At 40.0% G+C, this 13,833-nt stretch overlaps 1 protein-coding gene across 1 annotated transcript in view; it reads right to left on the bottom strand.

Moving 5' to 3' along the window:
* Positions 1-13,833, bottom strand: part of CPAMD8 (C3 and PZP-like, alpha-2-macroglobulin domain containing 8) — a gene marked incomplete at its 5' end in the record, with an annotated part of 50,637 nt that overhangs the window by 21,842 nt on the left and 14,962 nt on the right. Inside the window, 11 exon segments of the mRNA XM_010159205.1 lie at positions 325-399; positions 877-1,033; positions 2,582-2,663; positions 5,424-5,600; positions 6,142-6,367; positions 6,789-7,087; positions 7,769-7,820; positions 8,292-8,434; positions 9,038-9,191; positions 9,840-10,071; positions 13,262-13,324. Coding sequence (XP_010157507.1) covers positions 325-399; positions 877-1,033; positions 2,582-2,663; positions 5,424-5,600; positions 6,142-6,367; positions 6,789-7,087; positions 7,769-7,820; positions 8,292-8,434; positions 9,038-9,191; positions 9,840-10,071; positions 13,262-13,324 — 1,660 coding nt within the window.

The following is a 13,833-nucleotide window of genomic DNA, read 5'->3' as shown; positions in this document are numbered from 1 at the left end:
ATCACACCTTGAAATTGCAAGGCAGAAAACATGTTTTGTATCCATTTCTGGAAGAGGCTGAGGGATGGAGTTGCAGGGAAACGTTTTGCTCTGGTAGAATAAACCTTGAACTGATGGTTGAAAGATGGGAGATCACCTTGAATAACCACACTTGAGAATCACACAAAGACTTTCAAACAGCCTCTGTTACCTGGATGCTATCATTCTAGTGAGCAGGGAATCTTTGAAAATGAACAGCAGTAAAATCAACTTTTAAAGAAAAAAATAGAGAGAAATTTTAGAGTGTGGAGAAGATGAGAACTATTTTAAGTAAGTTTTTGTTACCTCAGAAGTTACACCTGTTTCCAGGAGAGATGCAACCACATAAGCTGTCAGGGAGATCTTACCATGGATTCCACCCTAAGGGCAACAAGCACAAAACCACTGGATGAAAACTAGAGAAAGGGACACTGGATAAAGATACTCCTGAAGCAAGACAAGCAATACGTTCCGACTATAAGAGAAGCTGTGGCATCACAGAACTTCTTTTCTTTGCACAAAAGGAGCATGGAATTAAGGAACCCAGCCTAATGCTGTAGTTTCCTTCCCTAGCCATAGCCAGAGAACACACTCAATGCACAGAACTTCATACTCGGGGACACGATTCTGAAGGGTTTTGCAAGACTTGCCATCTTGCTTTTCATGGCCAAGGTACAGCAACCAGACATGTCCTGAAAGGCTTTTTAAAAATCAAAATTCTCCTGGTTCTTCCTGTGCTATTCCAGCCTTTCAAGTGCAATATTCATAATAGGCACAAGGAAACTGCATCACTCTGAGCTCTCATAGTAACTTTAAAAACACAACTATTTAATAACTTTGAGTCCGTATAGTTTTTACCTGAATGTCCTTATTTAGTATCCTGCCCATAGCAGGAAAAGAACCATCTTCTTTCTGATGCTGGATGATCCAGTCTTTGGCAGCTGTTAGTTCTTTTGGGTCAATGAAAATAAACCCACGAGACTGTGCAAAGGACTTGAGGACAAAAGCTGTTAGCCTGTAAACAAGAATTTATCATCTTTACTGAGAAAACAAATTCAGAATAATGTACCAGTAAAGGGATAACAACATTCTTAGAAAGCACACATTTTAAAAATCTTGTTGGGGAAACACCAAACATTGTTAAAAAAATTAGTGGTACTTAAAGGTGTCCGAACACTGTCCAATCTTCTGGAAAAGAGCAGGATTAAGGGTCAACAAATCGAATTGAAAAGTATACCTGGCAGATATATTTGTTTTAATTATGACACACTCTAAAATTCAGTTCCCGTTTATCATTGCTCATCTGCTATAAAATTATTAAAGCTTTTAAATTAAGAACCAATATCCTTATAAATATGGCATTATTTGTAAAGAAAAGAGAGGAGTGAGTTTTCCAGTTTTGTTATTATCTTAATTAATTAAAAAGAAAATAAATCCACACCCATTGTTAAAGTCTGAGCCTGCGTTAGACTTTATACAGAATTAAGACTTAAGAAAAGCAACAGAAGAGCTTTTGGAATTCTAAACCTCTGACATGTAACAAGTGTGAACTCTGGCCAGCTTTGGGAGATTGAATCATTCGTTTTACAAGCCTCTGAGGAATGGGAGGGTAGAAAGCATGCTGCCTGGCAGGGGATTTTTCAAGTGTTAAGTAATTCTGTGTCACCATATTTTACATCTAGGGACTGGGAGATGCCAGATCCAAGATAAAAGTTTACTATCTTAGAAACAGTGAGGCAGCAGCATCATAGATGTGGTACTTCCCCTCAGATGAGTTCAGGAAGAAAAATCAGTTTAAAGCAAAATACAGAGCAGAAGGAGAAGCCACATGGCAGCACAAGCAAATGAATGAAGACAAGAATTTACTACATCTGAGACATTCTAGTCCACTAACATGCTAGTGGGATGCAATGTACAACCTCAAAGGGCACAGTTTCCTAAGGGGGACATTAGTGAGATGAGCCGATTTCTCAGTTTCACAATTTCTGGTTCTCATACTGCTCGACTGTGAAACATCTTGCACTTCAATTCTCAGGGCACAAATCCATACCATTCCATTTATATCCCCATGAAGGGATACAAAGCACTTGGGAGAAACACTTCTTGGGGAGTTTTTGGGGTTGGTTTTGGTGTGTATTTGTTTTCTCACCCTGGTAGAAGCCTCTGCTACTTCTAGAGACAGCTAGATTCTCTGTACATGCTTCAGGTGAAGCTCCATTCCCTAGTGGAATCATATGTCCCATACATTGCTATTCCAACCCCAGTAGACTGAATACAATCCTTAACTACACCTTCTGTGCCTAAAACCTGGATATACTAGATGTGACCATCTTAACTGCCCCTAAGTAGTATTGAAACTACTATAACACACCTACTAGTGTAGCATGAACACACATCAGTATCGAAACAGTAAGTCTACAGTCACTGACTATTATTTCTGTTCTCCACCGTGTGTGATACCATGATGGAAGCCGGAAAATTACTCTTCTTTCTTTGCCAATTGTGTATTTTTCCCATTTAGCAAACACTGAATTTTCTAACGCTGTTTTAAATAGCAACTCACCACATACTCCCTGAGGAATCCCTCTCACCAAAAGCACTGTATGAACCATCTTGCCTCTTGTAGGTCAGCTGGCGCTGGTAGCCTGGAAGTCACAAAAGAATCGGGGAGTCCAAAATCCTCACACGGAGAAAAACATGTATATAAAGTGAATGAAAACTCAGACCTTCTGGCACTAGTGTAAGGGATTCTGCTGCCCAAGGCAACCTCTTATTTTGCTGTGAGTGATAGAGCCAGCCGTGCACGGACACTGGAGCTTACTCAGAAGTCCCTTCAGGCTAACATCTGTAAGACTACAACTCCTGCCATTTGGCCAGTAGAAATGTTAAAAATTTGATAGCCCTCTGAAAAGATGCAGTATTAAACCAAAGATTTTTACTTAAGCACACAACCACTCTCCTTCCATTTTACTCCAGGCACGATGAAGAGTTCTTCCTTTAATATTACACACTTTCCTCCCAGGCTGTTGCTTGGAACAACTGAATGTGATGTGGCAATAACAGCTGTTACCTTCACGTATACAAAGACTTCCTAGTTCCTAGGGCTCACTTAAAAGGCTTGTTTTAGACAACTGTTAACAAATTGAATGCTGAAGATAAGAATTCTCTATCAGAATGTCTTGGGATTTAAAATAAAAGGCAACCAAAATGCTCTTCCTATTAGGAAAATAATTTGCTTCTCAAACCTGTTTTCCTTCTCACCATGAAATTCCCACCCTAAGAAAGCACTCTGAGCCTCTGTATTAAGGAATACAGGATACACACTATGATAAGGCTCTTAAACACCCATCGGAATCAAACTCTCCAGAATGGGCATTTCTGATATGGAGATATGTCAAACCTGCAAGGTGACTGATTCCAAGACATTTAGTGCCTGCTCAGCTCTCTGATGCATGAACAGATGTTTTATCCCACACTGCACAACATTTTAATGGGATTACTTTTTCACTTCCCGGAGAGGGGGGGAAGTTGCTTTGTTGACATTTCCAGATACAGGCAGGTCCACAATCCCTGACTACGGGCTGCCCATGACTCCTACACATTCTCCTGTTGCTCCATTGTCTTCTGATGCTTACAGGGAATGCAGACAGAATGGTTTGAAAAGTGGGAGGAACAAAGCCCTGGAGATTAATGATGCTCTTGTAGTAAAAACACCTTGTCTGGGGGTTGTGAGATATATACAAGTACGCAGCAGAAAACATAAGCAATGGAATTATTTTCTTCCTCCAAACAATAGGTGTTACATTAAATTAGATTGCTTTTTTCCTACGTAGTCCTCAGATACCACTTACTGCTGAGCTCTTCCTCATTAAATTGTTCCTAAGCATTCATTTCCAGTATGTTAGGTGGACAAATTAAGGACTCATCTCTTTATATCAGTCTTAGAACTTTCTGTTCTTTTATTCAAATGTTCCTTTTGAGTTGACTTCAGCTTCATCGCTCTTACACTTCCCCACTTGCTGGGTTGATAGCGGCACAGACTTTATGTCCTGCTTGCTCTTCTGAAATCTGTTTTCTAAACACTCCTCCAGGTGCTTGGACTCACTGGAGAGGTTCAACCTTTCTAGTTTTAACCTGTTCACCTGCTTTGGTAGAACTGCATTGTGGGAAAGTAGAAGAATTACTGACTAGTTTAGCTCAGGCCACTTTTAAAGATTAGGGAATATACAAGAATTGTTAGGTATCAGCACTTTGTGTGATGGATGACTAAGTGATGAAAAAGTTTTCTGGCTTGGTAAGTCACAAAAGCCTTCTAGAGTGAGCAAACAGGCTTTCCCATCTAAACCTTACACTTGGCAGGGCTCCAATAAACACAGAAAAGTTGAAAACTCTTGAGGATTTCTTCTGTAAGGGTTAATTAGCAGGCAGAGTTTGGAGCCAAAAACCTGGAAGGTTTGCAGGTTCATAAAAAACCCCAAAAGCAAATGGTATTGCACAGGAAGCACTGAGCTGGACTATTAAAAAATTCCCTTTGTCTTACTGCTATAGCAAGCATGAAAAATAACAAGTGAAACAACTGTCGCCAGGCAAAGGAAGCAGCACTGGGCTTTTGCTGCTGAACACAAGATACGTCACGTTTTACATTTTATATTTTCAGAGGAGAACCACCTAATCCTGTCACCTCTGATTTCATGACGTGACTATTTTCTGACTCACACACAAGGCAGCTTTGTCCCTTTGGGTCATTCTTGGGTTTTATGATCTCTGAACTCTCACTTGTCCTGGGAATTGTACTTAATTATAAATTATTTTGCACATGGCTCTTCCCAAATAAATGCTGAGAAAAACAGTGCATAAAAAGATAGACTGTGTTGAGCTGTTGAGTAAGATAGAACAGGACACTGCAAGGGCAGATAAAAGCCTTCATTATACAGCTCTAGGTTAAATATTCTGGAGACTAACTTTGGATTTTGGGTATATTGTTACTGAGAAAATAATGTTAAAAAAAGAGAAACTTCAGAGAAGATGTATGAAGTGACTAAAGGACTGGAAAGACAATTTATGAATAAGGCAAACACCATACATATACAGGTGTTTACTAAACTTAACTTTCCTTAACTTTCTGAAATGTTTGAACATAGAAATAAGCTGCCTAAGAAAAAAGAATAAACAATATAAATCAATAAGCATGTAAACTAGGAGTCATTGAAGGGAAACAGGCTACATATCAAGGGAAAACATCTTGCCATCAAAATCTCTTAATCTGTGAGATTGTCCTACAAGAAATGATGAATCCTCATCACGTGGGATACTCTTGATTACCAAGTACAATGTGATACTAGTAAAATTCTCTCCCAGCTTACAAGGCTTTTCTCCTTCTATAAATTGTAAGTGTAAGGAGTTACCTTGAACAAGGTAATCAGTAGCTTCACTCTCCACCTCATGACTGAGTTGTTTGGTTTTCTGCAGATATTTCAGGACAAAAACATTAGGAGCAAAATGGATCATGTTCTGCTCCCCACAGCCAAATGGTAATCGCAAAAGATTGTCCAAGTTGTTCAACGTAGGACCCATCACATCTCCTGTTTGAAAAAGAGGCAGTGTGTTCAGCATCAAGGAATTATGCTTTACTTCTTTTTGATGTTCTATGAATAAAACCCACCCGACTACACTGATTTCTACTAGCTACACATCGTCAGCTTAACTAAACTGTATCCCAATGGAAGTCCTTCAAATGTTAACTTTTAGCTGTCCAAGCTCTTGCTGGAATCAAGACATTTCACATTTCAGTTTGATTATCCATGACTCCCCAGTTTAGACTCCTAGATTAGAACCCAGCACAGTTTGGGATTATGGTGATTATGGAATGAATACTATCCATTCTAAGAGACAGTTCCTCTGCAAAGCCCTCGGATGGCATCAATTTAAGTCACCATCAACTCAAACAGGGTTCAAGACAATCAACAATATTTTCTGACCCAGGATTAAGCAGCATATACCCTTGTAACAGCCTGTGACTATCTGGTCTGTATTACTCAAACACTGGTCAGCAGCAAGTCACAGCTGGAGTATCTCTTCACATGTGATAACCAGTACCTAGTGATACCTCCTCATAATTGATACCTATTATTGAAGCCGTAGCTCTTTCTGATCCTGGAATTATGTTGTGGGGAACTCCAAGAGTAAATGCTTCATTGTGATTTTCATCAGTCTCTTCTTTTCTCCAAATTTTAAACTCTCCCATTGACCCCCAGCCTGTGGAAAAGCCAATGTACTTCACCTCAAGCTGTTTGGGGACTGTCCACTCCACAATAATAGACTCATTTAGCACCCGAGTACCATGGCCAACCTGAAAGGAACAAAAAACCATGCAGTTCCAAGAACCCACACTATGAAGTCAGTCTGCCATGTGGCCCTGGACCTCATAACTTAGGGGTGCATCAGAAAACACAGTAGATGGATCAGCACCTTTCTCTTTCCCACCCACAAAACAACCCCAAGAGGTTTAGTGAGCATTCCACAGGCTTGACCTCCAGCCTTTCAGCACACATAACATGAAAAACATCGAAGACTGAGGTCCTGAGAACATCATGTGGCAAGCAGATATGTTCTGATTAAAACAACCCGATCAAGACTTAACATAGAAAAAACAACAGGAACAAAGCTCTCGCCTTCTGCAACAAGCCTAATGATAATCTGCCGTGCATGTGCTCACGCTCTATTTAAGAAAGGAAGAGACTCCCAGGGCATTACACAGATAAATTCATTACCTGTATAATTCCATTTTTCCAGCTGATCCAGAAGCTGCGGAATTCATCCCAGGAAAGGATACCAGCTGTGTCCCTGCTGACCACTGGCTCACCCATTTTGCTTACGGAAATCCATGTTTTAGTATTTTGATGTCCACCAATAACAATTTCAGTCATCTCTGCCATGTCATGTGGACCAGAGGACAAAGCCAGGTGAGCATCATTGTGTGCTTTCACAGCGATGTCAAAGTGTGTCATCTGGGCAGGTTTCTGCATGTATTGGTACTCATATTTGTTAGGTGTAGAAATGTGAATTTTCTCTAGTCAGAAAAATAAGGGAATGTTGTAAGAATTAGAGCTTAGCTCACATAATTCAAAAATAACACATAGCTAACTACTAAAATCTAACCAAGCACACTTTTCCTAAGCACATGTTCTTTTTTCCAGCTTCTCTTAAACTATAAAAATTATACGTGGATGTTTCTTCCCATCTCCCCTTTACACCCCCTTCCTATATAGAAGATCACCGAATTCAAACTGCTCAGCTGGATTGCTTATGAAGTCTGCAAGTGATTTTTCAGTTCTAATCTAGCGGTCAAAAGCATTCCTGTGTAGCTCCTGGAGCCAGCCCTGAGCTATCCAAATCTCAGGCAGAAAGGCCATACTGATTGCAGACTGAATTTTCAAGCGTCAGCTGACACTACAGCACAGTCACAGTTACTGTCCGCAGTGCTGAATACTTAAACTGTTCTGTGGAGTAAAGGAATTTAATTGCCATTTCCAGAAATCACTTGGGCAGTTAAAGCAAATTCATAATTAGCCAGCCAGGTAAGAACAGCTCTTTGTTCCAAAGTTCCTCCTACACACCATAACTCATCAATCACAGAGGAATTGAAACATGGGGGGTTTTAATATTTTTTTTTTCCATGAGATGAAGCCATATGTTTCTATTTGTAACTAAATAAAACAAACTTAATATCTCATTTGAATCATGAACTTACCATTTGGGCAGAAGAAAACACTATAGGTGTATTCTCTGGACAGTCCCTCTGGCTATATAAAAACAGAAATCCATAGGTGAAAATACAGTGCTTGAATTAGCAGCAATAGCTATTCAGTTTTACTTACAAAATAATAATATATAAAAATAATATAATGTTCTGCTGCTGTATAGTGTTTTATATCATCTATAGAAAAGTTATTACACTGTATTGTTAGCTACCACTACCAGCAAACCACACATCACAGCATATTTTTTAGATGAACAGAGCTAGCTTGTCTGATAAAATTTCTACCCCTTTTTCTTCTGAGCAGAACTGAAGATTCACCAACATGAACCAAAGGGGCCCTTTCTGTACATGTACCAGGAAAACAGGCTATTTCCAATCATGTAAACATACAATAAATCAACTTGAAGATTCTTATAAACCTATTTGTGTTTGATTAACTACCTAAACACTTTCATGAGTTGTCCATGCATTTACAAATTTTTTTCTGAATTATTACAAATTCACATTTTCTTACCTCAATAATAACACTACTGCGAACATAATCCACTCCCACTGGGGTCCTTTTGTCCATATAATTGTCCTCCAAGTGCTTGCCATTCTTTAAGGTCTGCATCCCATCCTGACAGCAATTAGTTCCACCATAAGCAAAGGCTTTTGCTAAGAAAGAGAAGGGAAAAGGAGCAGAGATTTTGTGGTAGGAAGATCTTCAGGAGTTCAAGTGACAACCTAAACTAATTAGATACAGTTAATTAACAATCCATCAAATGTTTTGTAATCACAGCTCTCACGTTACCTTTATTTCCTAAGTATTTGAACAGTCACATCTAAAATTGGACAATATTTGGACAGTCACAGGGCAACAGAGAAACTCTTTGCTAGTTTCCAGTCTTGCACAACGTTTCCTGTGACTATTTGCCTGAAAGGTGTACAGAATTTGTTGTGATTCTCTTAAAAATTTCCACTGATCTCTCCAGGAAGATGTAACAGATCCAAACCTCAAATGACCACATGTCACACAACAGGAAAACTGATGACTAGGGAACCTCCTTAATTTTTTTCATACCCACTCTTCAGTGCATTACAGCTCTGCAATCTGTTTTTAAGGAACAAATGAGGTTGAAAAGCTGCATTGGCAGCAAGCGAAATGATTGATTCCACTTTGGGGTACTAGGGAAATAAGAATTTTCTTCTGAAAGAGGAATAAAAAGAAATACTTGTAAAACTCCTTCAAGCAGCAAGCTATTTTTATTTCTATACTACCGGTGATGTTGCTCAGTCCAAGCTCATTGAAAGACAAAACGATAGAGGTGGGTTTAGCTTCCCCGGGGGCAACGCATTTCTTTCGTGTCAGATGGTGTTTCCCGGGATGCCCAACAAACTTTATGCCTTTTGGAACGGAAATCTTCACATGGACCTGTGAAAATATTTATTGTGTCATTTATTGCACATTTCAGCTGCAAAACCAACCAATATATGTGAAAAATCCAAAAACCACAGAATGCTTAATAAAATCGTGGCATGCCCGAATCATTCATTCTTCAAACTTTCTAGTCATATATTTGATTGACAGCATTACTCGCTGCTCAGCAATTGTACAAGTAGCTCAGAATGATACCACTAGAGCTAGGCAGATAGGAATTTGAGAAGAAAACATCTAAGGAGACAGGATTTCTGGAAAAAAAACCCACATTTTTTCAAAATAAGCTACTTTCTGCAGCTTTCTGGTTATGAAGGAAATTCTTCTCCGTGGTTCAGCATAAGCTGCCTAATTGTCTTCCCTACGTTTGTTGATGTCTGTGTTTCTGGAGTGTTGGAAGACACTTCAGACCACTACAGTTGTTTTAAGCTAAAAGCAATGACATTTATTCACCCTGAAAAGCAATACTTTTATCTTGTTCAAAGCATTTACGCTGAGCTTATCACTAGGTTGTCCCTCTACCTTACCTACTGTAACTTGCAGATTGATTACACGTTGATGACTCAGTGTAATTGAGTTGAGATTACACGTTGATGACTCAGTGTAATTTAGCGACTTAGCAACAGGAACAAAGAGGGACGTTACCTCAACACAGACAGCCAAGTAATTGTAGACAGTCAACGGGATTTTGGTCTGTTCTCCCCGGATGACATGGTATGGCAAGGTGAAGTCAATGAAGAAAGGTTTAAACGTCTTCAGCTCTGTTTGACTGGCAATGCCCAAGCCCTTCTCCTCAGACAGACTCACAGCTTCAGTTATCCATGTAGTGATGGAGTCTGGCACTTCCACACGCAGCTGTGCTTCTCCCGAAATATTGCTACCAGAGACAACAGGGAGTAACATGGGTCAAGGGATGAATGAAATACTCTCAAATAAAGCTAAAGCACACAGAATAAAACATTTTGGGGAATTCCCTCCAGATCCAAACTTTCAACACAGCATCAGTGTCTGCATTGAACAGCAGCTTACAGAAGACTCAACGTTTCCCATCAGGTTTTTTGAGACCTACGCAATTTGTAAGGAGCAGAATCGCAAGTAGTTGCTTCTGCAAAACACTAACACATGAAATCCTACTGGATTAAAAAAGTTTTACAGGTATCTGCAGCCTCATCACAGAGTCACTTTTCTTAGAGGCAAATGGCTGCACAAAGTTAAAAAAAATTAAAAATAAAAGAAAAAAGACTCCTAGACTGAGGTCCTGAATACAAACAGTTCAGCAATAATGCATTTAACAGCTAGTGAATTAAAAGTAACTTTTGTTGGACCCCACTGTCCTTGTATACACTGCCACATTGCAGACTCTGCCTGAACATAAGCGCAAATGAAAGTTTTCCAGACACCAAGTTCAGCAGCTGCTCGTCCAGGGGAGCATATTTTGATCCAGAAACATTTTGATTGGTTGGTTTGCGGAATGCCTGACTCAGAAAGTGTCCAAACCCATCATTTTCTTCCAATGAGGATTGAAACTAATTATTAAAAGTCAAATTTTTATTCTGAGTGTTTAGCTTTATTGCACATTCCACAACAGGATATGATAAACCTGGTATCCTCTTCCATGCTTTATAATAATAAAAATTCAATTTTGTTCTGCGGACTTTGCTATTTCCCTCCTGCAAAGAAGCTTTGGCCTTGCCTGGAACAGAAAACATTTCCTCTAAAGCAAGAACAAAAGCTATTTCATGGCTCAACTGGCAGGATGATTGGTGCAGTTATGAGTACACCCTAAGGTTGTTTTCTCTCAAGTTCTTATTTATTCCCTAGAGTTTGATACACATGCTGCTAGCTCTGAAATCTTTTGAGAGCAGCATGCATCTCAGCTGGCATGGAAAGCAAGAGGTTCAGAACAAGCAAGTCTACCGCACAGCACACTGTCTGTCAACACTGCAACACCTCCCGATTCACAGCCGGGACAAGGCGAGGAACTGCACTTTCACCGCTTTTCAGCTGAAGGTTACGCACATTTTAGGCACCACCGAAGTACCTGTACTTTCATCACCTAAATCAACTGTTTCTAATTTTCAATGAGCCTAAGCTACTGTAACTGTCACTAACCAGGCAGCATATCGTGCACTGGCCTGTGTATTTATATTACAGCGAGGAAAGGATTAAAAAAACAGTGTGAGAAAACCCTAGAAGCCATCTTGCCTCTGAATGGGTGTGCTAGGTTCGGTCAGTCTCCAGGCCCTCCAGCCAACGAATGTGGTTCCCCAGCTCAAACTACAGCGTGGAGAGCCTGGGAAACAATCTTGGCTTGGCAGCACCAAGTCATGGTGACTTCGTTTAAGCACACTAGTTTCTACTATTTAGGTCTTCATCCTAACTGGAGTTAAGTTCCTGATACCTGCAATAAGTTCCAGCCCTGAAGAGTAAGCAGAAGGTGTCCTAGCTCCAGAACTGGCAGTATTCCAGTCTGTTTAACCGGACAATTTGTTGCAGCTGATGTTCTTTCCACTGGGATTTCAGCCCATAACCAGCATTAACATTATTTTCACACATGAGGGCACTTACTCTTCTGGGCGGGGGGCCAAAGTACACACACATTTTCAGCCATTAGACCCTCCGGCCAGGATCTAGGAATTTTTAGAATTGGTTTGGGAAGTTGACATTAGGCCTTTGTTTCTTTTTTTGAGGACTGTATATTATAATTATAAATGGTAGAAGAAAAAAAAAAAATTCTTCTTGTTCAAGAGAGTGGAAATCAAGGAATGCTCAACTCAGTTGTTTCCAATGAAATGAAGTGGAGAAAATGCAATCTGCAGCTTTTTATTCCACACTCTCCCACTTATAATTAACTGCCCCAGCTTGCTGAGGCCCAAACGGGCACTTCTGGAATTCTTTGTGTATTTCTACAAAGCATATTTCATGCTCAATTGAACAGATTTGAATACACTTGCTACAAGTTCCTGTCAAATTTAATTTATAATTGTGTATTGAGAATGACGTTTACTTGCAAACCTGGAGAAGCCTTTTAATAATTGCTTCACATTATCCTAGATGTGCTGTTTCTGGGAGACATTAGTTATCTGTTATTAACTTTTTTTCATTCCAGTTGTACCACGTGGAACCCATGATTTATTGGGCAGTTGATTAAGGTTTGGGGGCGATGGTCTTGCATCAGATGAAAGAGAAAGAGGTGGTCTGTACAGTTTAAAAGGTGATCAACACAGAACTCTGAAATACATGGTTAGGCTTTACCAGCTTTACAGGAGCAGCTATTCTGCCTCCATCTCCTCACACATATCACCCTGGAATCATTTTCCCACTAAAGCATACACAGCAATTGATTCTAGAATGGGTGTGGAAAGGAAGAAAACCACTAGCACTCGCTGAAGCTGATATTTCTGGGTTGCCCTGGGGTCCAAATACAAATCCAGACCCAACTCAACCCCACTGTAAGGGAAATTGGTGCTTCTGAGGGGCTGGGTCTTGCCTGTGAACTCCAGCAAGATTTCCCATAACCCTTTGTTCCCTAAAGTGGGACATAGAATTCGGGTTCATACAAAGATTTTAGTGTAGAGTTAGAAGTGCATCATCACTTTGTATCTTACAGTCCCTTTTTACTGCAAGGGCAGTCTGAGTTGCACATAGGGCAAGGTAAGTTTATGCAACAGGTAGCTCCTCAGCAGCTAATCATTTCAAACACATCCCCTCACTTGCTCTTCAAGAGCTTGGTGAGACACCCTTTCCATAAGTGAGTAAAGCCTAGGAATGTGTTGAAGTCAGCCACTGATCCCTTGCTTCCCTGAAGACACTCCTCTGCTTGCGACACCACGGTGAATTACACAGGGGTTGCAATGCAGTCACCACCGTCAAGCTCAGCTCGAAGTAAGTGAACACACTTCAAGACCAGATGAAATGTTACAGAGAAAGATTATTGATTAAAGCAGTAATGAAGAAAAGCAGCAACAACAAAAAATATCAGAGAATGCCAACATAACTCCAGCAGGTTTTAAAGAGCTTTGTTTTCTGCAGCTGAAGAGGAAGGGAACGGAATTCCCTGTCAATACCTGACGTTGAGGCAGTGCCAGATCCACGTTTCAGGAAAGAAGGTTCTTTTTCTCTTCTCTGCTCTGCTAGAACAAGAAATAAGTCCTTGGCAACGAATTCTTTTAATAAGACAGTTTTAACAGTAACCAATAAACAGTGCTATCATCTGACTGCAGCTCACATGACCAAAGCTCTAGTAGCACGGAATATTAGAAACGTGAGTGGGTGTATCATTTGTAACGCACATTGCGTACTCTCTCCAAACGACCCTGTTGTGCACACACACCCCAAACAGTCTGGAGACATAAATAAGAACCTAAACCATGCTAGTATAAATAAGATAATCTTAAAACCTTTATTTTTTAGATTATATTACTTACCCTAGCTTTGATGATCCCAATTCTTTCACCAAACAATATCAAAGGGAGTACACACAGCATGTGACTTGCCATGACACAGCCTGACTAATAGTAGTTACAACATTCCCTACTTTATATTCCCCTCTGTTGCCTCTCTTGGAATTGTCTTGATCTCAAATATTTGCATGATTTGTCCCGTTTTTCTACACCTGTGATACTTCATTACCTTTTTC

The sequence above is a fragment of the Eurypyga helias genome, unplaced genomic scaffold (genome assembly GCF_000690775.1).
Source record: "Eurypyga helias isolate BGI_N326 unplaced genomic scaffold, ASM69077v1 scaffold5749, whole genome shotgun sequence".
Taxonomy (NCBI): Eukaryota; Metazoa; Chordata; class Aves; order Eurypygiformes; family Eurypygidae; genus Eurypyga; species Eurypyga helias.
The sequence above is the reverse complement of the archived record's forward strand: the minus strand, read 5'-3'. Positions and strand labels throughout refer to the sequence as shown.